At 52.8% G+C, this 26,562-nt stretch overlaps 1 protein-coding gene across 2 annotated transcripts in view; it reads left to right on the top strand.

Annotated features, from left to right (window-relative positions):
- Positions 1-26,562, top strand: part of PLD2 (phospholipase D2) — a 73,854-nt gene extending 47,292 nt beyond the window's left edge. For both annotated transcript variants that reach the window (XM_066593844.1, XM_066593845.1), the window contains exons 12-25: positions 6,961-7,039; positions 8,623-8,733; positions 8,811-8,987; positions 9,411-9,534; positions 11,896-12,014; positions 12,096-12,209; positions 12,284-12,388; positions 14,189-14,277; positions 20,530-20,643; positions 21,873-21,922; positions 22,249-22,386; positions 22,501-22,654; positions 24,364-24,481; positions 24,637-26,562. In XM_066593844.1, coding sequence (XP_066449941.1) covers positions 6,961-7,039; positions 8,623-8,733; positions 8,811-8,987; positions 9,411-9,534; positions 11,896-12,014; positions 12,096-12,209; positions 12,284-12,388; positions 14,189-14,277; positions 20,530-20,643; positions 21,873-21,922; positions 22,249-22,386; positions 22,501-22,654; positions 24,364-24,481; positions 24,637-24,861 — 1,717 coding nt within the window. In that variant the 3' untranslated portion in view covers positions 24,862-26,562. The remainder of the gene's footprint in view (positions 1-6,960; positions 7,040-8,622; positions 8,734-8,810; positions 8,988-9,410; positions 9,535-11,895; positions 12,015-12,095; positions 12,210-12,283; positions 12,389-14,188; positions 14,278-20,529; positions 20,644-21,872; positions 21,923-22,248; positions 22,387-22,500; positions 22,655-24,363; positions 24,482-24,636) is intronic.

Genomic DNA, 26,562 nt, shown 5'->3' with positions numbered 1-26,562 from the left:
GATTTTAAAGAAGTGCAAGGCAGGTACTTGGGTGAACCGCACAGAGAAAATAACCCATGCGTCTGGCTGCTCACCCAGACGGTAATCTGCGCTAGCTGTGATCTTGCTGTCCTCAGATGGCTGGTAGGACGCCGTCTAGCTGGTCGGGTCACAAGGAAATGTTTATTCACTGCTGGGAAAAGCAGGTGTTTGTTTTGTGCTGTGGAACAAGCAAGCTCGCCCGGCTTGGAGAGGGACGATCCTAAACTTTTATTAATCCATGTTAACAATGCCCATTCACAATCACAACACTGCAGCTTCTGCCAGCGCATGTCTGGCACAGCTACTATCAGGGCTCAAACCCACAACCTCCTGTGCTCCAGTTGGTGGCTCTCCCCAGTGAGCTATCCGGCTTGCTGAAGAAGCTCCCCCGTATGACCTTGTTCTTGTCCCTAGCTCCTGGTTCCCGTTTAGCCCTGCCACTCCCACAGTGCGTGATTATTCTGCTCCCCAGCATTGATTTATCAAGCTCGACTTCCGCCTGCTCCTCTGCTATTGTGACGAGACCTCCTGATACCGACTCCTGACTTTCCATCTGACTACATTACCCATTTGTGCTGCAGACAGAGACCTCCCGTTGCTGACTTTCGACTCATCCCTGATTACTCTCCAGACCTGCGGCTATTACACCTAAGGTTCCAACTGCTACCAATATGTGCCTTTAGTTGTAGTGTTTTGTGACTAGGGCCGTTGACAAGGAACATGTCAGGAAGCTGCCATGTTGTGTTTGTGAATGGGTATTCTTAACGTGGATTAATGAAGTTTAGGATCTTAACTTTCCAAGATGGGGCTAATAGCTTCATCTCTGGCACATTTAGCTCTACGTCTTGTCGAGCGATCACGGGCTCGCCCCTTCGTGTCTGGATTTGGTTGGTGAGCTGCATATTTTCGGTATTTACTGTTTTCTGTTTGGCCTGAAAAACTAAAGCCTGAGAAGTTTATTTTCTTTGCCCAAATAAAGCCCTGTTTTGGACTGATGTACTGGTGTCCCGGTCTGCTCCGCACACCGACCTGAGTCAATCCTCACACAATAGATATCAGAATGGTTTTGGCCATTTTATTAGGAGCCTGCAGCGTGGGGCTAGTTCTTCGAGTCTAGTAGATGTCCACATTGTTATCACAAGTCCTCTAGAGACGGCAGACATTTTAGAGTATCTAAATGACCTAAATTTCCCAACCCTCACCGAGGAGCAGGTCGATCTCCTAGAGGCCCCCTTCACTCTGGAAGAGATCCAACTAATAATCCAAGACATGGCCCTTAATAAATCACCAGGACCCGACGGACTCCCAATAGAGACATACCGTAAATACTTCGAACAACTAGGCCCACAACTCCTTGAAGTACTAAACCAAGCACAACTAGACAAAGCACTCCCAACTTCATTTTACAAAGCCTCCATAGTAGTGATCCTGAAGCCTGGGAAAGAACCCACAGACTGCGGCTCCTACCGGCCTATATCACTTGTAAACACAGATTACAAGATTCTAACTAAAATTCTGGCCACCAGGCTGAATCAAGTGATCCTCTCCATCATACACCCTGACCAGACGGGCTTTATGCCAGGAAAATCCACAACCATAAATATCCGTAGAGTCCAAACGGCCATCCAGCTAGGCAAACAATATAATATGCCCTGGGCCCTAGTCTCACTTGACATGGCAAAAGCATTTGACTCGGTGGAATGGGCTTTTCTGGAAGCCTGCCTGATCCGCTTCGGATTTGGACCCAACTTTCAACAGTGGGTCAAAACCATATATAAGTCCCCGAGCGCAAACGTTATTGTCAATGGGGTCCCATCGGCGGAATTCCAACTAACAAGAGGCACCCGACAAGGGTGTCCTCTATCCCCGGCCCTGTTCGCCATAGCCATTGAGGCACTGGCGATCCGATTAAGAAACGCCCCCAGCGTGACCGGCATTAAATGGTCAGACCTGGAAAGCAAACTAGGACTATACGCAGACGACACAATCCTATTCCTATCAAACCCATCAAACTCCTTCGTCCAAGCCATGACACACATAGACAGATTCTCCCACTTCTCCGGACTACATGTCAATTGGTCCAAATCAACAATCCTCTACACAGAAGCTAACCCAAAAAACGACCCCTATGTAGCAAAATATGGTCTAAAACCAGTCTCAACATTTAAATATCTGGGAATGCTCATGTCATATGACCATAATAATGCAATAATAGACAATATAAACCCACTTATAGAAAACACAAAACACAAACTAAAACGATGGGCTAAACTACCACTATCTGTAGCTGGACGCATAAATCTCATAAAAATGGTCATCCAACCCAAATGCTTATACATACTACAACACATGCCAGTGAGTGCCCCCAAGCAATTCTTTAAGACTTTAAACTCCCTAATCACAACATTTATTTGGAACTCCTCGCGCTCCAAGCTGAGCCTATCAACCTTACAAAGACCCAAAGAGCAAGCTGGAATGGCCCTCCCGGACCTCCGGCTCTATTACATAGCAGGACAATTGCGAAATATTAGATCATGGGTTCTAGGAAGGGAACTGCCTATGGCAGACAAACAACTTGCAAAGCAAGTAACGGGTCATAATCTCCTGAACTTCTTAGAATTCCCGGAACACACCAAAACCTCGGAATTAACTCCACTTCATAAGCTAGCTCTCAATGTATGGAGGGAAGCAAAGACACTGCAACGATACCAAGGTGTTGTACCAGAACTCCCCCTTTGGAATAACCCCGGCCTTATTGCATTACAGTCTGTCCCAGACCCACAGTACTGGATCGCCCAAAGAGGACAAACGCTAAAAGACGTATACATAGATGGAACGCTCCCCACATTCACACAACTACGCGACAGGTTACAGGCCCCGCACCTCCAGCTATTTAGATTCTTTCAACTGAGACATGCACTAAATTCCCAATTCCCCCCCCCCCCCCCCCTCCACAACCCGCATAACCAAGTTCCCCACAATAGGCATCCTCAAATCCCAGGGACCCAAAGGCCTAATATCAGCCCTATATACACACCTCCTCTCAGCCAAAATAAACCCCAACCCTCCCCCAGCATTTGATAAATGGAAGCGCAACATCACCTCCCTCACACCTGAGGAATGGCAAGACGTCTCTGAATCCCATCTGTCAGTGTCACCTGCCGTAAACAATAAGCTAATCCAACTATACATCATACACCAAGCCTACCTCACCCCCAAACGACTACATAAAATGCGTGGCGCCACCCCGGACTCGTGCCAGAGATGCCGCCAACCGGGGGCCGATTTTTGGCACCTGATCTGGGAGTGCTACTTCGTCAAGGAATTTTGGCTAAAAGTGACAAACCTCATGAACTCACTTCTACGACCCCCATTATCCATTGAACTAGACCCCAAGGTGGCGTTGTTCGGCTTACTGGAGGAGGAGACATGGCCATACCACACCCGCATTTTCCTCGAAAAGACGCTATTCCTAGCCCGCAAAGAAATAGCTATGAAATGGATGGCAGCGGAGCCCCCCTCGATCTCACACTGGGTCCAATCCGTAAATACGGTAACTTCATACGAAAAAATCATATACCAAAAAAGAGGATGCCCGACCAAATTCCAAAAAATATGGGGAGCCTGGCTAGGCTCACACTCCACCCTAACCATTGAGTAAAATTAAACTTACCCTACGTTAACCCTCCCCCTTCCCACTCACCCAATAACCCTCCCCCCCCCCCCTTCCCATCGACATACGCCTGGAAGACCCAAAACTCCCAACTCCCAAGACCCAAAGCAAGAAAGAGCAGAAGTTGGTTTTTACTGTTCTTATAAATTAAAAAAGTTTATTGTTCTATATATATGATCAGACAATCTGAGTGATACAGCAACAAAACGATGTTAACCCGATGCAAGACCCTGATTTTATTTACATCACTATGTACCATGTAAATCCTCTTTGATATGTATCTCATAGACTGTTTATTGTTATTTAATAAATAAAACGAATTTAAAAAAAAGTCCTCTAGAGACTGTTCCCTACTGGAAGGTTTGAGAGCGAGGGCAGCTTCACAATTGGTAAGCTCTAGATTTGGGAACAGCATTCCACAACGGACCCGGGAGATATCGCCATGGTGTAAATTGGGATTCTCTGTGGTATGGTGGGTGAATTTAATTAACCCCTTAATGCTCCATGATGTACAGTTGCATCCTACGTATGCAGGGTTTGTATGGACGGGGATCGGGAGCCAATCCCACCCCATACAATGTGGGTGCCGGCTGTTTTTGGTACTGGACTCCAGTCTGCATTCCGCTAACAGATTCTATAATATGTATTCTATGGCAGAAGTAACAACCATGTATTAGACTCAAGGTGTTACAAAGGGTAAAGGATGAGGGTGGCCGAGCGCTCCCAAATCCCGGGCTTTGTTTTTTGGTTTGACAATTAGAACATTTTAGTGGTTGGGGAGTCTGGCAGAATTCTGGATCTATAGAGATGGCCTTGCGTCAGGTAGTTGGGTCTAACTCCCTCTCGTCGGCCCTAAAAGCGGGCCACTTACAGGCCCTTGGGGCTTGGTTTAACCTTAATACAAAAGTCATGGGAGAAGTTTAGATCCTTGCAACAAATTGAAGGGTATACTAAATATCCCCCCAGTCTGCATAACCTTATGGGGTTTGAGCTCTGACAGGACGCAGGAGCTCTTTACATTCATTATCTTATATCTTCAGGGTTCTACAAAACATAGAAGCAATTCCAGCTGGACTTTCATTGCCACAATGTTGTATTTTCAATATTCTCAGCTGCGGCATGCTTTTGGGTTCAGAGAAGGAGGGCGGCTTTGAGGGTGCAAGAGGACGCAGTTTGTAGACCACCTTGGATGAAAAGGGTGTAACTTGGGTTATCTCATGCGTTATTAGCCAACTACTTGGATGGGTACCCTATATCTGCTAGAACTAAGTCTGAGGCAGGAACACCATAGTGCTACTTTAGAAGCCGTCCCCAAATCTTCTCTGAGTAAAGCTAGATGTTTATCGCAGATATTCCTTCTGCATCGCATTTACAGGCAGGTAAGATGGGTGTTGGGGCCGACTCTAGTTGTCCAATGGCTTCTGCGGACATCATGCGTAGGTTTTGTAACAGTCTCCTTCTACATACTTATTGGAGGTCCATAATTGACATTCTATCTACAGATTTCCAGGCAGTGATACTTGTAGAACGCCTAGTATGTGTCTCCGGCTGTACTACTGATTTACTAACTGATGATAATGGGAAAAGTGGCGATAAGTCAGCCTGGAAGTTGTTAGCATTACACTGGCTCTCCAGTCGTCTTTCTTAGTATGTTAGGCTCAGGGGAGACAATGTCCATCTAGTTCAGCCTATTTCCAACCTTCCCTTGTTGATCCAGAGGAAGGCTGGTTAGTATAATCCCTGGATCAAAATTTAAAAGTTCCTACCTGACTCTAAGACCCGGATTAATAACCCTCTTGGTTATTTAATGTCTATATCCTGTAATATCCTTCCACTCTAGTACACTCTAAGACATCTAGTCCCTCTTAAACTCCTCTATGAATTTTGCCATCACCACGTCCTCAGGCAGAGAGTTCCACAGCCTCACTGCTCTTACAGTAAAGAACCCCCTTCTATGTTGGTGATGAAACCTGCTTTCCTCTAGACGTAGCGGATGCCCTCTCGTTACCGTCGCAGTCCTGGGTGTAAACAGATCATGGCAGAGATCCTTGTATTGTCCCCTCATGTATTTATACATAGTTATTTGGTCGCCCCTTAGCCGTCTTTTTTCCTGGGTAAATAATCCCAGTTTTGGTGCCTCTCTGGGTATTCCAGTCCCGTCATTCCATGTATTAGTTTAGTTGCCCTTCTTTGAACCCCCTCCAGCACTGTAACATCTTTCCTGAGCACCGGTGACCAGAACTGTCCGCAGTATTCCATGTGAGGCCTTCTTGTAGAGAATACATAAATACTGTAAACCATGTCGTTCATCTGGGAAGGGTGTGTGTATTTGGAGAGGAAACCTTCCTCGTAGTAGGAGAAGTTGCGGGCATCGCGGTTAGGTGCGAAATCTTGCAGCGGAATCGGACCTGGCAACCCCCAGAGACCCCATACTCACCTGTCCGGACATGCCCCGAGTCTCTCGCCCGGCGAGCCGGCGTGCATGCACAGTGCATGGCATGACGCACCGACGCTGGGCTATGACATGGATTCCCGCGATACTCGGTGCCCACTGCGCAGAATATCGCGGGACGGACGGCTTTTATTGACTGCAAAATTGACTGTGATTTTTTTTTTTTCCGCACAAAATGGAAACCTGCAGCGATTCTTCCCTGCGAGTGGGCAGGGGAGACTCTATTAACACCGCATGTCTATGGACAGACCTTGCTGCGGAATTCGTGGCGGGTGTCTGGCCGTGAATTCCGCAGCGATAATCCATCTGTGGGCATCAGCCCTTAATTGGGTTATGGGAAATATGCCGCTGTCCAGTGTGCCATGAGAGGCTGTGGTGTACGCCTGTATAGTCTATGACTATGTCATATATGACTCTTGGGTTATATGTCTGCATGCAGGTTGTTCTTTCTCACCTGTTCTGTCTGGATTATATACCGGAGGGTATAACTGATATCTGCTGGGGGAGCAGTTTACTTTGTAATGTTTGTGTTTCTATGCAAAAAAGTTTAATAAAAAAAAAAATGAGCAGGACGTTCTAGAGCCAAGAGTATGGAGGCCTTGCACATCTTAGGCTATGTTCACATCAGGTTTGTGATCTCCGCTTAGCATGTGTGCTGGGCAAAGCGCAAATGTACATGCTGACTATACCCACGGAGCGCCAACAGCCCAACGGAGGCTAAAAGTGTTCAGTATGCATAGGAAATTGCCATATGTGGACCATGGGTGCCTAAGAATCCTGACCTGTCCTCTCATTTATGATCTCACCTGTGTAGGCTCAGCCCAGAAGTCCACCTGAAGCGGCCAGCGTGGGATGATGAGTTCAGGCTGGACATTATCCTGAAGCGGAAGGCGGTCAGTACTGAAGTTTTCTCTTGCTTCGAGCCAAAATTACCTGTTAATCAGGGAGAATGCGTTTATGGTATTATGTTATTCATGGTCATTGGTGGCAGTGGGGATCACAGGAGGTGACCCACTAATCAACATCTCAATAGAAGTAAAATCAATGCAATTTAGGCTTCGACAGACCAAGTTATTTGGGTAAAAAAAAGGGGTTAACATTGTGCGTCCGACAAGTGATATACATTACCGGCTCTGGGGTCAATGTGGTGATCAGGTAGGAGAAAAAGTTGTAGAAGGAATAATCTATGAAGACACCCCAGACTCGGGGCAAAATAAGTGCTTCTATGGTGCCAATTTGGTGTTCTAATGTAGAGCATGGACACTGAACAGCCGTTCCTTTATTAGAAACCATTGCCGTGACCCCGGAGCATAAAATCACGTGACAGGTTTTCTGTGGATCAGTTTCAGTGTGAGTCCACATTAGATGGGAAAATCCAGTCATCTGAGCGACTTCCAGCAGAGCCGGTCATCAGTGCTAGACTAGCTGGGGTCTCACTGCCAACTGTGGGGGGGGTTCTCATGTAACAGTGTGAAGAAGAGACCGAGAATGGCGTGACTGAGATAAAAGCAAAAGGGGATCCTGTGGAAGGATTCCGGACATCCTACTTTGACCCATTAGAGGGACAAGTTTTTTCCATCCAAAGAACAGACCAAAGGAGATTCAAAGTGCTACTAGATGGGGGTCTAAAGTAAAGTGGCCCTTCAGTGTAGACTAGGAAGGATCATGACTACCCTCAGATTAGAGCAGTGTTTCCCAGCTCCAGTCCTCAGGAACCCCCAACAGGTCATGTTTTCAGGATTTGCTCAGTATTGCACAGATCATGTAATTATGGTTGGTGCCTCAGACATTGCCACAGGTGTTCTTTCTATAGGATATCCTGAAAACGTGACCTGTTGGGGCCCTGAGGACTGGAGTTGGGGAAACACCTGGATTAGAGTTTAATCAGCCAACCATGTGAAAGAAGACTTTAGCCCTCTGGGCTATATTGTCCATTGAGAATTATTAGTATGGCCTGAGGCTTAGTGGTTCATCAAATATAAGATCTGATCAGCTCTCGAGGTATAACATCAAGACAAAACTGGGTCAGTGAAGGTTGCCGCTGCTTGGACTCCATGGTGGCCCATGAGTGAAGGCTTCATCATGAGTTGAGCTTCCTTGATGTTTACAAAGGCAACCCCCTCATTTCTGAATTCCTGTGGTGGAAGACTATCGATGTACCACATTCAGATGGTGAATGCCCCCCGAAGAACTCTACTGTTGTGATGACACAGTGGACTCACATTAAAACACTGTAAAACAAAATTGGTTGATCCTTTTACCCCAAGCAACACCAATGATAGTCGGGTTGAAGCCTTATACACAAATCAAGACCTGGTAACTGTATCAAGTTCTGAGGTTTCTGACCGCTCTAAGCAGGCCTTGATTGTCCGGCTCCTCTTAGTAGTCATACACCGTAGGGTCAGGTCCAACAATTACCATTGAAGTTTGGTGGACAGTGTTCTTCATGGCGGTCTTGCTTTGCTCTTCTTTGCAGGAGGCCGGAGTGCGGGTTTGTGTCATACTCTTTAAGGAGGTGGAAATGGCTCTCGGTATTAACAGTGATTACAGCAAGAGAGTGTTAATGCTCCTTCACCCTAATATAAAGGTGAGGAAGCCAAGCTTTGTTGGTGTTACACGGCCAAGGCGAGTACTTGGATCCCCTCATCTCTGCTTGTCTTTTAGGTGATGCGTCACCCGGATCACGTCTCTTCTATTGTGGTCCTCTGGGCTCACCATGAGAAGATGGTGGCCATTGATCAGTCTGTTGTGTTTCTGGGTGGTTTAGACTTGGCCTATGGGCGATGGGATGATCATAATTATCGGCTGACTGATATTGGATCTACGGAGAAACAGACACAGGTATCCATCAAACAAGAAATGTCCCACCAGGAGATGATAACCTGTAACCCCATATGTTACTGTTCTTACTCCATGGCTCTTGTCTTCTTCTGCCAAGTCAATGGTCAACCGCAGTACTGTATGATATGCCTTTTACTATATCACCATTGTGCTGGTCCACCATGATCCTATTACTCCATATAACCTCCTACTGTTCCATGTAACAATCCTACTACTCCTCCCTCACTACAACGTATGTTACTCCTTACCTAATATAACCCCTCTATTAATACCTCCATACACCCAATGATAATACTCCTAGTGACGCCCCATAACCCTCCTACATCTCCTCCTCTTCTCTGATTTCTCTTCTCTTTCACTGTCTGTCCTCTTGTCGGTTGTCTCCCTGCTCCTTTAAGGTGGAATCCCGCTGTCTCTCACCAGAATGGAACCGCGGCTGCCGACCACCAAACACAAGACCCCAACATGGTGTGCCAGACCTGGCTGGGCAAAGACTACAGCAACCTCATCCTCAGAGACTGGGTGCAACTGGACAAACCATTTGAGGGTAAGAGTGAAACATGGCACTTCAGTCCTCACCCTGCAGGGGGAGGAGCAGACTCATAGCCCCCCTCTGTATATATCACCCTGCAGGGGGAGGAGCAGACTCATAGCTCCCTTCTGTATATATCATCCTGCAGGGGGAGGAGCAGACTTATAGCCCCCTTCTGTATATATCATCCTGCAGGGGGAGGGGCAGACTCATAGCCCCATATACATATATATATCACCCAGCTGGAGGAGGAGCAGACTCATAGCCCCCTTCTGTATATATCACCCTGCAGGGAGAGGGGCAGACTCATAGCTCCCTTCTGTATATATCACCCTGCAGGAGGAGGAGCAGACTCATAGCCCCCTTCTGTATATATCACCCTGCAGGGGGAGGGGCAGACTCATAGCCCCCTTCTGTATATATCATCCTGCAGGGGGAGGGGCAGACTCATAGCCCCATATACATATATATATCACCCAGCTGGAGGAGGAGCAGACTCATAGCCCCCTTCTGTATATATCACCCTGCAGGGGGAGGGGCAGACTCATAGCTCCCTTCTGTATATATCACCCTGCAGGAGGAGGGGCAGACTCATAGCTCCCTTCTGTATATATCACCCTGCAGGGGGAGGAGCAGACTCACAGCTCCCTTCTGTATATATCACCCTGCAGGAGGAGGGGCAGACTCATAGCCCCCTTCTGTATATATCACCCTGCAGGGGGAGGGGCAGACTCATAGCTCCCTTCTGTATATATCGCCCTGCAGGAGGAGGAGCAGACTCATAGCTCCCTTCTGTATATATCACCCTGCAGGAGGAGGAGCAGACTCATAGCCCCCTTCTGTATATATCACCCTGCTGGAGGAAGAGCAGACTCATAGCCCCCTTCTGTATATATCACCCTGCTGGAGGAAGAGCAGACTCATAGCCCCCTTCTGTATATATCACCCTGTAGGAGGAGGAGCAGACTCATAGCCCCCTTCTGTATATATCACCCTGCAGGGGGAGGGGCAGACTCATAGCTCCCTTCTGTATATATCGCCCTGCTGGAGGAAGAGCAGACTCATAGCTCCCTTCTGTATATATCACCCTGCAGGGGGGGGGGGGAGCAGACTCATAGCCCCCTTCTGTATATATCACTCTGCAGGGGGAGGAGCAGACTCACAGCTCCCTTCTGTATATATCACCCTGTAGGAGGAGGAGCAGACTCATAGCCCCCTTCTGTATATATCACCCTGCTGGAGGAAGAGCAGACTCATAGCCCCCTTCTGTATATATCACCCTGTAGGAGGAGGAGCAGACTCATAGCCCCCTTCTGTATATATCACCCTGCAGGAGGAGGAGCAGACTCATAGCCCCCTTCTGTATATATCACCCTGCAGGAGGAGGAGCAGACTCATAGCTCCCTTCTGTATATATCGCCCTGCAGGAGGAGGAGCAGACTCATAGCTCCCTTCTGTATATATCGCCCTGCTGGAGGAGGAGCAGACTTATAGCTCCCTTCTGTATATATCGCCCTGCAGGAGGAGGGGCAGACTCATAGCTCCCTTCTGTATATATCACCCTGCAGGGGGAGGAGCAGACTCATGGCTCCCTTCTGTATATATCACCCTACAGGAGGAGGAGCAGACTCCTAGCTCCCTTCTGTATATATCACCCTGCAGGGGGAGGAGCAGACTCATGGCTCCCTTTTGTATATTTCACCCTGCAGGGGGAGGAGCAGACTCATACCCCCTTCTGTATATATATCACCCTACAGGAGGAGGAGCAGACTCATAGCTCCCTTCTGTATATATCACCCTGCAGGAGGAGGAGCAGACTCATAGCCCCCTTCTGTATATATCACCCTGTAGGAGGAGGAGCAGACTCATAGCTCCCTTCTGTATTTATCACCCTGCAGGGGGAGGAGCAGACTCATAGCTCCCTTCTGTATTTATCACATTGCAGGAGGAGCAGATTCGTAGCCCTCTTCTGTATATATCACCCTGCAGGAGGAGGAGCAGACTCATAGCCCCCTTCTGTATATATCACCCTGCAGGAGGAGGAGCAGACTCATAGCCCCTTTCTGTATATATCACCCTGCAGGAGGAGGAGCAGACTCATAGCCCCCTTCTGTATATATCACATTGCAGGAGGAGGAGCAGACTCATATCTCCCCTCTGTATATATCACCCTGCAGGAGGAGGGGCAGACTCATAGCCCCTGTCTGTATATATCACCCTGCAGGAGGAGCAGACTCATAGCTCCCTTCTGTATATATCACCCTGCAGGAGGAGCAGACTCATAGCCCCCTTCTGTATATTTCACATTGCAGGAGGAGCAGCCTCATAGCCCCCTTTGCTCTCCGCTCACTTTTTTGTCATCTTATACTATTCCAGATTTCATTGATCGGATGAAAAATCCCCGAATGCCGTGGAGGGACGTGGGTGCCGTGATTCATGGGAAAGCGGCTAGAGATGCCTCCCGACACTTCATCCAGAGGTGGAACTTTAACAAAGTGAGAAGCACACGAGGATACATATAATACGCTGATGTCAGTTGTACATTTTACTGATGTAACTTTTTTCCTGTGTTTTAGACAATGAAAAACAAGTATAAAGGTCCGTCCTTCCCTCTTCTGCTTCCCAAATCTCAAACCACAGCGGACAGACCCAGTTACACGGTCCCGGGATGTTACAGCGCCACCGTGCAGGTGCAGTAGGATGTGCCCGCAGCGGGCTGGAGTTGTCTGTGGTCGTCCTCTAACCTCTCTCTCTCTCTGTGTAGCTGCTGCGCTCGGTGGATCGCTGGTCCGCGGGGTGTAACGAATGTTCCATCCTTAATGCTTACCTGCACTGCATATCCCACGCGGAGCACTACGTCTACATAGAGGTGAGGACGCCGCCGTGCGCTCAGTCACATCGAAGGGGTACAGTCATTGGCTTCTAGGTTAGCACTTGTATGACCAGGGCCTTGTGAGCCTCTCCAAGAGGTTCTGCAGTATCTACAGCGTGGGTAGTAAGTCATAGCCCCCCCCACACACACACACAGAGTCCAGCAAATCCATAGTATGTTCAGTGTTCCCCATACGCCAGCTGGGGGCATTGAAGGGGATGTCTAGCTTTAACCCCTTAGTGACCAGCCTCTCTTGCCTTAAGGACCAAGCGGTTTTCATTGTCACGTTGGAAGGGCCAAGTCCTTGGCAGCTGTATGAGGGCTTGTTGTGTGTGTTTGTTGTTTTTTTTGTGTGTGTTTTTGTTTTGTTTTTTAGTACTTTTGTGGAATAAAAACACCCTTTTTAAAGAAAGTACTTGAATCTACATAAAAAATCCATAGCGTTTCGAGCAGCGGCGCTCCGTGAGGTCTGGTTCTCAGCGGGAAGCGTTGCAGGTTTTATTTGGGCCTGTTTGGATTGTTTTTACTACATTTTTTGTAAGGCAAAGAAAATGAACAATTCCGGTGTTAGTGCTTTAGATGATGTTTACGGCGTGCGCCGCGTGCGATAAATTACTACATATTTTCCGCATTTGCATCATTTTGAATGCAGTAATACCTATCATTATGTGGTGCGGTGTGCTAGTTGTTTTTTTTTATTATTTTTGTGGTATTTTATCCATTTTAGAAGATTTTTTGTGGAGAAAAAGGTGTGTGTGTGTGTGTGTGTGTATATTTGTTTAACGGGTGGGGGGCTTCTACGGATATCCCATCTACAATAGTGAAACCAAAAAGCCGAATAACATGTCAGTCAAGCAGGCATGAAGAATCCCCCGCCCATCACGGAGACACAGCAACCCAAGAAAGAAGGATGGAAGCCGTAACACTGCAACGGTCTCTAAGGGGTTAAGTGTCGGCTGAAGCGCTTGCACTGCTGTAAGCAGAGGTTTAGCCCGTCTCCTCCTGTCACGTCTCGGGGGCGCCCGGGGCGTAGGATGTGCAACCACTTCCTCCGTGAGCTGACAAGTAGGGGCAGGAAGCGCCAGCCCTTCTGTTGGCGCAGCGCCTGCTGGCACCCTGCAGGTGACTCATCTGCTGCCAGGGTTGAGGAACAAGATCAAAAAACTGACTGTACAAGACGGATTGTGCTTTTGTTTCCGTGTCGCCGTCCTATCGCTGCTCTGCCATCCCAGCATTGGTCAGACCCTGCTCGTAGCTGATTGGTTAGTGACGAGGCTCCTTATAAACTGCTGCTTCCCCCAAGTATAAGGGGGCAGAGCTGCGTGGTACCTGGCCGGGTGCCCTGCTGTACCCACTGGGAGGTTCTCGATAGATGGATAGATTCAGCTCCGTTATGTTCAGTTGCAGCTATATAAAAGCTGTAGTCAATTAGCGCCACCTAGAGGCGGCTGCCGACGGCCCAGAAAAGTTCACAAATTTTGCCTTTTTGTGAAAAGTTTTTTCCAATTTCTGCTGTGGCGCCCCTGAGATTTCTGGGCAAACTCTCCTTGGGGCTGAAGTCACCCCCGGACGAGAGCCGCCCGGCCCACCACTGTCCTGCTCCGCGCCCGCTAACACTAATCCGCTACTGGAACATATTCCAAATTACAAAAAAAGAGAAGTGATGCTACAATGTGGTTGGGCCGAGAAGCCATGAGACCAAGTGTTGGTACAAGAGGGATGTGACCCGGATCACGGACCTGTAGAGAAGCCGTCCGCCCGGATGCAGCACCTTATTATCCTGTTTTCTCTTCTCAGAACCAGTTTTTCATCAGTTCTGCAGACGGAAAAGTAATCCAGAACCTGATTGCAAACGCCATCATCCAGCGCATATGCTGGGCGCACAGGTGAGATGAGAGGGGGGGGCGCACAGGTGAGATGAGGGGGGGCGCGCACAGGTGAGATGAGGGGGGGCGCGCACAGGTGAGATGAGGGGGGGCGCGCACAGGTGAGATGAGGGGGGAGGCGCACAGGTGAGATGAGGGGGGGCGCGCACAGGTGAGATGAGGGGGGGGCGCACAGGTGAGATGAGAGGGGGGGCGCACAGGTGAGATGAGGGGGGGCGCGCACAGGTGAGATGAGGGGGGGCGCGCACAGGTGAGATGAGGGGGGGCGCGCACAGGTGAGATGAGGGGGGGCGCGCACAGGTGAGATGAGGGGGGGCGCGCACAGCTGAGATGAGGGGGGAGGCGCACAGGTGAGATGAGGGGGGGCGCACAGGTGAGATGAGGGGGGAGGCGCACAGGTGAGATGAGGGGGGAGGCGTACAGGTGAGATGAGGGGGGAGGCGAACAAGTGAGATGAGTGGGGGGGCGCACAGGTGAGATGGGGGCGCACAGGTGAGATGGGGGCGCACAGGTGAGATGAGGGGGGGCGCACAGGTGAGATGAGGGGGGGCGCACAGGTGAGATGAGGGGGGGGCGCACAGGTGAGATGAGGGGGGGCGCACAGGTGAGATGAGGGGGGGCGCACAGGTGAGATGAGGGGGGGGCGCACAGGTGAGATGAGGGGGGGGCGCACAGGTGAGATGAGGGGGGGGGCGCACAGGTGAGATGAGGGGGAGGCGCACAGGTGAGATGAGGGGGGAGGCGCACAGGTGAGATGAGGGGGGAGGCGCACAGGTGAGATGAGGGGGGAGGCGCACAGGTGAGATGAGGGGGGAGGCGCACAGGTGAGATGAGGGGGGAGGCGCACAGGTGAGATGAGGGGGGAGGCGCACAGGTGAGATGAGGGGGGAGGCGCACAGGTGAGATGAGGGGGGAGGCGCACAGGTGAGATGAGGGGGGAGGCGCACAGGTGAGATGAGGGGGGAGGCGCACAGGTGAGATGAGGGGGGAGGCGCACAGGTGAGATGAGGGGGGAGGCGCACAGGTGAGATGAGGGGGGAGGCGCACAGGTGAGATGAGGGGGGGGAGGCGCACAGGTGAGATGAGGGGGGGGAGGCGCACAGGTGAGATGAGGGGGGGGAGGCGCACAGGTGAGATGAGGGGGGGGAGGCGCACAGGTGAGATGAGGGGGGAGGCGCACAGGTGAGATGAGGGGGGAGGCGCACAGGTGAGATGAGGGGGGAGGCGCACAGGTGAGATGAGGGGGGAGGCGCACAGGTGAGATGAGGGGGGAGGCGCACAGGTGAGATGAGGGGGGAGGCGCACAGGTGAGATGAGGGGGGAGGCGCACAGGTGAGATGAGGGGGGAGGCGCACAGGTGAGATGAGGGGGGAGGCGCACAGGTGAGATGAGGGGGGGGAGGCGCACAGGTGAGATGAGGGGGGGGAGGCGCACAGGTGAGATGAGGGGGGGGAGGCGCACAGGTGAGATGAGGGGGGGGAGGCGCACAGGTGAGATGAGGGGGGGGAGGCGCACAGGTGAGATGAGGGGGGAGGCGCACAGGTGAGATGAGGGGGGGAGGCGCACAGGTGAGATGAGGGGGGGGAGGCGCACAGGTGAGATGAGGGGGGGGGGAGGCGCACAGGTGAGATGAGGGGGGGGGAGGCGCACAGGTGAGATGAGGGGGGGGGAGGCGCACAGGTGAGATGAGGGGGGGGAGGCGCACAGGTGAGATGAGGGGGGGGAGGCGCACAGGTGAGATGAGCGGGAGGCGCACAGGTGAGATGAGGAGGGGGAGGCGCACAGGTGAGATGAGGAGGGGGAGGCGCACAGGTGAGATGAGGAGGGGGAGGCGCACAGGTGAGATGAGGAGGGGGAGGCGCACAGGTGAGATGAGGAGGGGGAGGCGCACAGGTGAGATGAGGAGGGGGAGGCGCACAGGTGAGATGAGGAGGGGGAGGCGCACAGGTGAGATGAGGAGGGGGAGGCGCACAGGTGAGATGAGGAGGGGGAGGCGCACAGGTGAGATGAGGAGGGGGAGGCGCACAGGTGAGATGAGGAGGGGGAGGCGCACAGGTGAGATGAGGAGGGGGAGGCGCACAGGTGAGATGAGGAGGGGGAGGCGCACAGGTGAGATGAGGAGGGGGAGGCGCACAGGTGAGATGAGGAGGGGGAGGCGCACAGGTGAGATGAGGAGGGGGAGGCGCACAGGTGAGATGAGGGGGGGAGGCGCACAGGTGAGATGAGGGGGGAGGCGCACAGGTGAGATGAGGGGGGGAGGCGCACAGGTGAGATGAGGGGGGGAGGCGCACAGGTGAGATGAGGGGGGGAGGCGCACAGGTGAGATGAGGGGGGGAGGCGCACAGGTGAGATGAGGGGGGGAGGCGCACAGGTGAGATGAGGGGGGGAGGCGCACAGGTGAGATGAGGGGGGGAGGCGCACAGGTGAGATGAGGGGGGGAGGCGCACAGGTGAGATGAGGGGGGGAGGCGCACAGGTGAGATGAGGGGGGGAGGCGCACAGGTGAGATGAGGGGGGGAGGCGCACAGGTGAGATGAGGGGGGGGAGGCGCACAGGTGAGATGAGGGGGGGGAGGCGCACAGGTGAGATGAGGGGGGGGAGGCGCACAGGTGAGATGAGGAGGGGGGGCGCACAGGTGAGATGAGGGGGGGGGGAGGCGCACAGGTGAGATGAGGTGGGGGGGAGGCGCACAGGTGAGATGAGGTGGTGGGGAGGCGCACAGGTGAGATGAGGGGGGGCGCACAGGTGAGATGAGGGGGGGGGGGGCGGTTACAGGGGGGAAGCCGCACAGGTGTGGAGGGCTGCACAGGTGAGGGGGGGGGGGCGCACGGACAAATGTATTCCGTTTTTTCATGACTTGGGTGGTTCACAACATTGTCAATAGATCGCAACAGGCTATATAAGTAATATAAGTAACCGGATGAACATTTGTCGCACCAAGTGAACAGCAGAGCCGCGCTAAATGCTCCTTGTAAAGGGAACCTGTCATCAACTAAGTTATGGTGCTTATAGTTTAGGTGACCTGGAGCTGTAACTCCTACTCACCTGGTACCCCGATCCCCTGGAGCCCGGCCAGCGGTAACTCCTACTCACTCGGTACCCCGATCCCCTGGAGCCCGGCCAGCGGTAACTCCTACTCACTCGGTACCCCGATCCCCTGGAGCCCGGCCAGCGGTAACTCCTACTCACTCGGTACCCCGATCCCCTGGAGCCCGGCCAGCGGTATCTCCTACTCACCTGGTACCCCGATCCCCTGGAGCCCGGCCAGCGGTATCTCCTACTCACCTGGTACCCCGATCCCCTGGAGCCCGGCCAGAGGTAACTCCTACTCACCCGGTACCCCGATCCCCTGGAGCCCAGCAAGCTGTAACGCCTACTCACCCAGTACCCCGATCCCCTGGAGCCTGCCCAGCTGTTATTCTTACTCACCCGGTACCTGATCCCCTGGAGCCCGGCCAGCTGTAACTCCTACTCACCTGGTACCCCGATCCCCTGGAGCCCGGCCAGCTGTTATTTCTACTCACCCGGTACCCCGATCCCCTGGAGCCCGGACAGCTGTTATTTCTACTCACCCGGTACCCCGATCCCCTGGAGCCAGGCCAGCTGTTACTCCTACTCACCCGGTACCCCGATCCCCTGGAGCCAGGCCAGCTTTTATTCCTACTCACTCGGTACCCCAATCCCCTGGAGCCAGGCCAGCTTTTATTCCTACTCACCCGGTACCCCGATCCCCTGGAGCCCTGCCAGCGGTAACTCCTACTCACTCGGTACCCCGATCCCCTGGAGCCCGGCCAGCGGTATCTCCTACTCACCTGGTACCCCGATCCCCTGGAGCCCGGCCAGCGGTATCTCCTACTCACCTGGTACCCCGATCCCCTGGAGCCCGGCCAGCGGTATCTCCTACTCACCTGGTACCCCGATCCCCTGGAGCCCGGCCAGAGGTAACTCCTACTCACCCGGTACCCCGATCCCCTGGAGCCCAGCAAGCTGTAACGCCTACTCACCCAGTACCCCGATCCCCTGGAGCCTGCCCAGCTGTTATTCTTACTCACCCGGTACCTGATCCCCTGGAGCCCGGCCAGCTGTAACTCCTACTCACCTGGTACCCCGATCCCCTGGAGCCCGGCCAGCTGTTATTTCTACTCACCCGGTACCCCGATCCCCTGGAGCCCGGACAGCTGTTATTTCTACTCACCCGGTACCCCGATCCCCTGGAGCCAGGCCAGCTGTTACTCCTACTCACCCGGTACCCCGATCCCCTGGAGCCAGGCCAGCTTTTATTCCTACTCACCCGGTACCCCGATCCCCTGGAGCCCGGACAGCGGTAACTCCTACTTACCTGGTACCCCAATCCCTTCGAGTCCGGGCAGCTGTAACCACATATCCCGTACCCCAGTCCTGCAGTGTCCCTCGATGCTTGCATGCACTCCCATTCATCTCTATGGGAATGTATGCACACAGCCTTCCGAAAATGGTCAAACTAGCTTGGCACACGCTGACTTCACAGGAATGAAGAACCAGGTGAGTATGAGACACCACTGCTCGGACTTCTTACCTAAGCCATAAGCACCAAAGTTTAGTTTGAGGCTTATGGTTGATGACAGGTTACCTTTAAGAAGGAATACATCTGTACTTTTTATTTAGGAGGTCTCCATACTGGTTTTTTTGCTGGGAGGAGGGAAGGCACACATTTTTTGGTAGTAAGGCATGTACATATGGCCCCTAAAGAAATACTTTGAGGAGCATAAATACATTTTTTTGAGGTGGCACACATACTTTTCAGTGGTGCATAAATTTTGAAGACGTGAGTTGTCTCCGACAGACGTAGCGGTGTAACAAGGGCGCCCCCTGTCTCTGGATGGCGGACAACAAAACAATTGGAGCTGCTGATGCTTGTCGGACTAGCAGATGCTCCTCTCAACTGGTGGTCTGTAGGGGGCGTCCTGAGCCCGGTCACCTTGTGTGCCCCCATCCACTGGTCCCAACACCCCCTAACAGTCTGGTCAGACGCTCCTCTCTACTGGTGGTCTGTAGGGGGCGTCCTGAGCCCGGTCACCTTATGTCCTCACACATGCACTGGTCCCAACACTCCCTAACAGTCTGGTCAGAGGCTCCTCTGTACTGGTGGTCTGTAGGGGGCCTTCTAAGCCTGCTCACCTTGTGTGTCGCCATCCACTGGTCCCAACACCTCCTAACCGTCTGGTCAGACGCTCCTCTCTACTGGTGGTCTGTAGGGCGTCCTGAGCCCGGTCACCTTATGTCCTCACACATCCACTGGTCAGATGCTCCTCTCTACTGGTGGTCTGTAGGGGGCCTTCTGAGCCCGCTTACCTTGTGTGCCCCCATCCACTAGTCTCAACACCCCCTAACAGTCTGGTCAGATGCTTCTCTCTACTGGTGGTCTGTAGGTGGTGTCCTGAGCCCGGTCACCTTATGTCCTCACACATCCACTGGTCCCAACACTCCCTAACAGTCTGGTCAGATGCTCCTCTGTACTGGTGGTCTGTAGGGGGCCTTCTGAGCCCGCTCACCTTGTGTGCCCTCACACATCCACTGGTCCCAACACGTCCTAACAGTCTGGTCAGATGTTCCTCTCTACTGGTGGTCTGTAGGGGGCGTCCTGAGCCCGGTCCCCTTATGTCCTCACACATCCACTAGTCAGACGCTTCTCTCTACTGGTGGTCTGTGGGGGGCCTTCTGAGCCCTCTCACCTTGTGTACCCTCACAAATCCACTCGTCCCAACAGTCTGGTCAGAACAGCCCAGTGGGGTGCAAATTCAACGATACAACCATCCAGCTTCTCACATCCCAATAATGCGCCCCTCTCAGACTCTGGTAACGGGGTGAAATCTCTTCTCTGCGTCGTAGAGGCGTCTAGTGGCCAACAAGCTCTACACAAGCAGAAGAAGAGGTCACTACACACAAGAAGCCTCCGAGAGCCTCTAATAGGCCAAGGGGGGAACCACTTTTAGGGCCTCCGGTGTCAAGACCGTCCATCTAATCACCCCACAACTCTAATCATTTGTATATCTGCCTGAGATGGAACTGCAGGACGGGTTATACAGGAGAACGACAACTTCCTTTGGGGGGCAGAGTGTTTTTGACAAAGTGTATAAGAATGCCGATTCAGGAGGAAAAAAGCTAAAAAGTTGGAGCGCCTCGGCTACTCTGACTACAGATTCCAGAATAGTGCCCCTCGTGGGAAATAATTGCATCCACTGCTGTTTTCTAACTCTTCTGTCTATTGTTACAGAGAAGGCAGAACATTCCGCGTCTACATTGTGATTCCTCTGTTACCTGGCTTCGAGGGTAATATCGAGTTAGGAGGCGGAAACTCCATCCAGGCCATACTGCACTTCACATACAGGTAACACCGGCCACCAGAAGACCTATCGTTGGTGATGGAGAGGAGGGGAGGTTTATTAAGTAGACCCATTATTCTTCGTTCTATGACGTTCCTCTTCTCTTGCCTTAGCCCAGGATCTCTGATGGTCCGGCACTTTGTCCTCTATAGGCTGATTTAATTGGATAATCTCTATTTCTGGTTTCAAAGTCTGGAAAAAAAATGACAAAATCTAATCCTCCTCCTCATCATTCCTGGACATCGCCTAGACCGTGTCCACTCCTAGTGCCCCAACAGGTCATGTGTTTGGGATTTCCTTTGTATTTCACAAGTGGGATCCTATGCACCTGGAATTGCCACAAGCATTCTCTCTATATAGCACATCCAGGGATCACCATCTATTCGAGATGCTTGATGGGTGGATTCGTCGAATGTAAACCTGAGACTAATGACCGACTGCTTGGATGTGTAGTCTAACATAAATCTAGAACCTTCACTGATTTAATATACTGATCTGATGTTGGTCTAGAACTCTCACTGGCCCTTAAATACCAGCAGGTCATGTTTCCAGGATTCCCTTAGTATTGCACAGGTGATGTCATTGTTCGCAGCACCTCAGTAACCGCCACAAGCTCTCTATAAGCTCTGGGTCTCCCAAACTCCAGTCCTTACAATCCCACAACAGGTCCTGGTTTAAGGATATCCTGTAGTAAGAACAGCTGTGGCAACGTCTGAGGAACGGATAATAGTAACACCATGTGTGCAATACTATGGAAATCCTGAAAACATGACCTGTCAGAGGGTCATGGGGTCTAGAGTTTGGGAAACACTACTCTATAGGATATCCTCAAATCATGACCTGTCGGAGGATCTTGAGGACTGGAGTTAAGAAGCATTGGCATAGATCATCCACTTGGTCTCGAGCGCCCGCCGGCCTGCCCTTGGTCTCGAGCGCCTGCCGGCCTGCCCTTGGTCTCGAGCGCCCGCCGGCCTGCCCTTGGTCTCGAGCGCCCGCCGGCCTGCCCGCCGGCCTCGAGCGCCCGCCGGCCTGCCCGCCGGCCTCGAGCGCCCGCCGGCCTGCCCTGGGCCTCGAGCGCCCGCCGGCCTCGAGCGCCCGCCGGCCTCGAGCGCCCGCCGGCCTGCCCTGGGCCTCGAGCGCCCGCCGGCCTGCCCTGGGCCTCGAGCGCGGCTAGATTCTGTGGAAGTCTTTCACAAAACATCTAGATTTTTAACCCCACTTTCTTCCTTTGCAGTTCTCTTTGCCGTGGAGAGAATTCTATAATTTCTCGTTTGAAGGAAGAAAGTAAGTGCGAGATATGGATGGGGATATAATGTATATAACACCTCCAGAGGTCATACTGTTGCTGGCTTACTTTGCTGCACACCTCCCGTCTGGAGACAGGTTTTTGTGTTTCCCTCACCCACATACCTTATTATAGAGAAGCGTAACATAACCCCCTGAGTGCTTCTTAGGTCCCGGCCCCCTCCCTATAGGCCCCATCCCCACATATAGCTTGTATGGTCCAATATACCTGTGTTATCGGAGCAGATCAGTGATCAGCCATTCATAGCTGGTCTTGTATGGCCTTCTGTAACTAGTCCTGTGTGCTTATCACCCTCTCCTCATAGTGGGCGACGGCTGGCGTCAGTACCTGTCGGTGTGTGGCCTGAGGACGCACGGGGAAATGCCTGATGGATGTCTGGTCACAGAACTCATTTACATACACAGCAAAATGCTCATCGTGGATGACAGAAGAGTCATCATAGGTAGGTACTGCGGGTGATCACGCCCTCCGCCCATCTCCAGTCGGCCGCTATTATAGGCGGGTATGCGTGGACGTGGCCGTGTATGACTATCTCCGTTTCTGGTTCTCTGTGGAGGCTCGGCTAATATCAATGACCGGAGCATGCTGGGAAAGAGGGACAGTGAACTGGCCATTTTGGTGGAAGATGCAGAATATGAGAACTCTGTCATGGATGGGAAGCCGTACCAGGCGGGGAGATATGCACTGAGCCTGCGCATGGATTGCTTCAAGTAAGTGATTGTTACATGTGGGGGCGCTGCCGTCCTGCTGACAGTAGACATATCCCATATCAGCCTTCCTTATAATAGTACTACATCATCATCCTCATCATCCCTCATACCACGCCAGCCTCCCTTACTGTAGTACTCCACCATAGCACCTTATACTACTAGTAAGACTCTATCATCCTGGCTTCCTCCTCCTACACCTGCCTGCTCATCATACGCTGCCACTAATACTACTACTAGTTATCATCCCCTCATACGATAACAGCCTTCTTTATAGTAGTACGACTGCATCATCCGCATCCCCTTATTCTGTACAAGCCTTCCTCATACTACTACATTATCCTGCTCTCATACTATACCGGCCGCCTTCCTACTACCCCATCAGTTTATAAGGGGGTCAGTTCTTGTGTGTGGCCCCTGACCCTTACTTCGGGGTCCCACTCAAGGATGGCGCAGTAAAGAGGCAGATATGTAGTGAGAACTTTGAATTAGTTTTACTCCAACATGCGGCGCAAGGCTGACTAGTTCCAGTAGAAGGCACAGAGCCGGGCCGTTAGTGTCAATTAACTTAAAAGGCAACTCCTGTTAGCAGAACCTGGCGGGCTCCCTGGGTCGGCACTCTGCCCCTGGTCATAACCGCAGTAGGGCTCTGCAGCTGCGCCGTCCCGCTCTGCAGCTGCGCCGTCCCGCTCTGCAGCTGCGCCGTCCCGCTCTGCAGCTGCGCCGTCCCGCTCTGCAGCTGCGCCGTCCCGCTCTGCAGCTGCGCCGTCCCGCTCTGCAGCTGCGCCGTCCCGCTCTGCAGCTGCGCCGTCCCGCTCTGCAGCTGCGCCGTCCCGCTCTGCAGCTGTGCCTCCCCCCTCTGCAGCTGCTCCTCCCCCCTCTGGAGCTGCGCCTCCCCCCTCTGGAGCTGCGCCGCCCCGCTCTGGAGCTGCGCCTCCCCCCTCTGGAGCTGCGCCGCCCCGTTCTGGAGCTGCGCCGCCCCGTTCTGGAGCTGCGCCGCCCCGTTCTGGAGCTGCGCCGCCCCGTTCTGGAGCTGCGCCGCCCCGTTCTGGAGCTGCGCCGCCCCGTTCTGGAGCTGCGCCGCCCCGCTCTGGAGCTGCGCCGCCCCGCTCTGGAGCTGCGCCGCCCCGCTCTGGAGCTGCGCCGCCCCGCTCTGGAGCGGCGCCGCCCCGCTCTGGAGCGGCGCCGCCCCGCTCTGGAGCGGCGCCGCCCCGCTCTGGAGCGGCGCCGCCCCGCTCTGGAGCGGCGCCGCCCCGCTCTGGAGCGGCGCCGCCCCGCTCTGGAGCGGCGCCGCCCCGCTCTGGAGCGGCGCCGCCCCGCTCTGCAGCGGCGCCTCCCCCCTCTGCAGCTGCGCCTCCCCCCTCTGCAGCTGCGCCTCCCCCCTCTGCAGCTGCGCCTCCCCCCTCTGCAGCTGCGCCTCCCCCCTCTGCAGCTGCTCCTCCCCCCTCTGCAGCTGCGCCGCCCCGCTCTGGAGCTGCGCCGCCCCGCTCTGGAGCTGCGCCGCCCCGCTCTGGAGCTGCGCCGCCCCGCTCTGGAGCTGCGCCGCCCCGCTCTGGAGCTGCGCCGCCCCGCTCTGGAGCTGCGCCGCCCCGCTCTGGAGCTGCGCCGCCCCGCTCTGGAGCTGCGCCGCCCCGCTCTGGAGCTGCGCCGCCCCGCTCTGGAGCTGCGCCGCCCCGCTCTGCAGTTATTTCAACATCCTCTCTCTTTGTTAGGACGCTCCTCGGGTCACAGAAGCCGCCGTGTCTGGACGTCTCCGATCCGATATCCGATCATTTTTATAATGACGTGTGGAACCAGACGGCGCTGAATAACACGGCACTTTATGATCAGGTATTGGTGTTATCAGCACCCTATAAACATCTTATCTTCTTGATTTCTATTAGGTCTTCTACTCTAGTCACATCCAGAGCTGCATCCACAGCTGGTTGTTGCAGATGGGAGATCTATAAGAGATGTTCTTACTGTCTTGTCTTCTTCCCCACAAGGTGTTCCGGTGCCTCCCGACCAACACGGTGCAGAGCCACCGGGTGCGCCAGGCGTATACCAGCATACAAAGCCTGGCCTGCACAGACCCCGGCCTGTCCCGGGAGATGCTTGGCCGAGTGCGGGGCCACCTAGTGGAGTTCCCTCTGTACTTCCTTGTGGAGGAGAATCTTCTGCCGCCGCTCAATAGTAAAGAGGGAGTGATCCCCACCGAGGTCTGGACGTGACCCAACCGGAGGGGATCACCACAGTTTTTAACATCTCGGACAATAATACAGAAGATCTGCAGAACCGTCGGTCCTTGTGTGACCGTGATCACTTCTCATGTTGCTGTCACCCTTCGTGTCGTACAGGAAAACTGCAGCGTATACGCAGTAACCACAATCACTGCATTGTACAGGGAGGGATCATCACTCTGCAGTAATCACAACAGATCGCTTCTAAGTGATCAAAAGAGATCACCGTTCTGTGTGCGCCCATCTCGGTGAGATCCCCCTTCGGTGTAGACCTGATCCGTGAAAGATTACCGCATTGTATCTCCAGGAGCTCAGAGCTCTGTATACACCGTATCCAAAACCGATCACTTCTAAGTCATCAAAGGATGTCACTGCTCCGTATGCCAACTATCCCGGAGTGATCACCAGTCTGTTGCATGTATTGTATCACCCAAGAGATCACAGCTCTGCAATTATGCAGTATTCAAAACTGATCACTTTTTAGTAATCAGCAGAGATCCTTTCTCTGTGTACACAGTGTCAGATCACCAATCACAGCTCTTTATACACAATATCCCCGAGAGACCACTCCCATGTGTGCATTCGATCCACAAGAGATCACTCACCAGGGGGGTCACTTATCTATATCCCCCAAGAGATCACTGCTTTGTATATAAGGTATCCACAAGTAATCTATCCTCTGTGTACACCTGATCCCTGAGAGATCTCTTCTCTGTATACACACTATCGACAATAGATCATTTCTCTATATCTCTGAGAGATCTCTCCTCTGTTTACACTTGATCCCTGAGAGATCTTCACTCTGCAAATACACAGTATTTAAAACACATCACTAAAAAGTGGTAAGAAGGCTATTCCTCTGTGTGCACCCGATCCCTGAGAGATCACTCCTCTATGCCCAGTCTCACCAGGAGATCACTTATCTATATATCCCAAGAGATCATTCCTTTGTATATAAAGTATCCACAAGTTATCTCTCCTCTGTTAACACCAGATCCCTGAGAGATCTCTCCTCTGTATACACCCTGTCCAGGAGAGATCATTCCTCTATGTCTCTGAGAGATCACCACTCTGTTTATTTAGTGATCTCAATACATACAATAGTTTTTAAAACTGATCACGTCTAAGTGATCAGAAGAGGTCACTCATCTGTGTACACGGTGTACATGAGGGATCATTTCTGCCCCTGGCCAGTATCAGCAAGAGATCACTCCTTTTGTATGGCCGGTATCCCCAGGGATCCCTCCTCTGTGTTCACAGTATCTGCAGGAGATCACCGCTCTGTTGTAAGCCTTGTATCCCCAGAAGATCACGTCTGTACTGCCCATACAGATCACTGCACATAGGATCCCCTCCTACCTGATCTCTAGTAATCTCTCATAACTGCCTTTCCCCCCCTAACCGGACACTTCAGTGGTCCTCTGTCTGGGACTGAGGAAGGGGACCCGTGTGTTGTAGGACTTTGGGTTCTCTCACGGAGGACGTCCATCTCTCGTCAACCAGCTCCATGTTGTAATACGGAGATCTGACACCTCGGCTGCTTCTACGGGAACCCAGAATACCGAAGGGCTCGGACTGCGCCTCATCCTCCGGTACAATGTCTTCCATGCAGCGACCTGTGGTATTATAGGGTTAACACTAATGGGGATAACTGGAGGCTGCACTACCAATAAACACTCCTTTTGTACTTTA

This window comes from Eleutherodactylus coqui, chromosome 2, assembly GCF_035609145.1.
Source record: "Eleutherodactylus coqui strain aEleCoq1 chromosome 2, aEleCoq1.hap1, whole genome shotgun sequence".
Lineage (NCBI taxonomy): Eukaryota > Metazoa > Chordata > Amphibia > Anura > Eleutherodactylidae > Eleutherodactylus > Eleutherodactylus coqui.
This window is presented reverse-complemented; position numbering and strand designations above follow the sequence as displayed.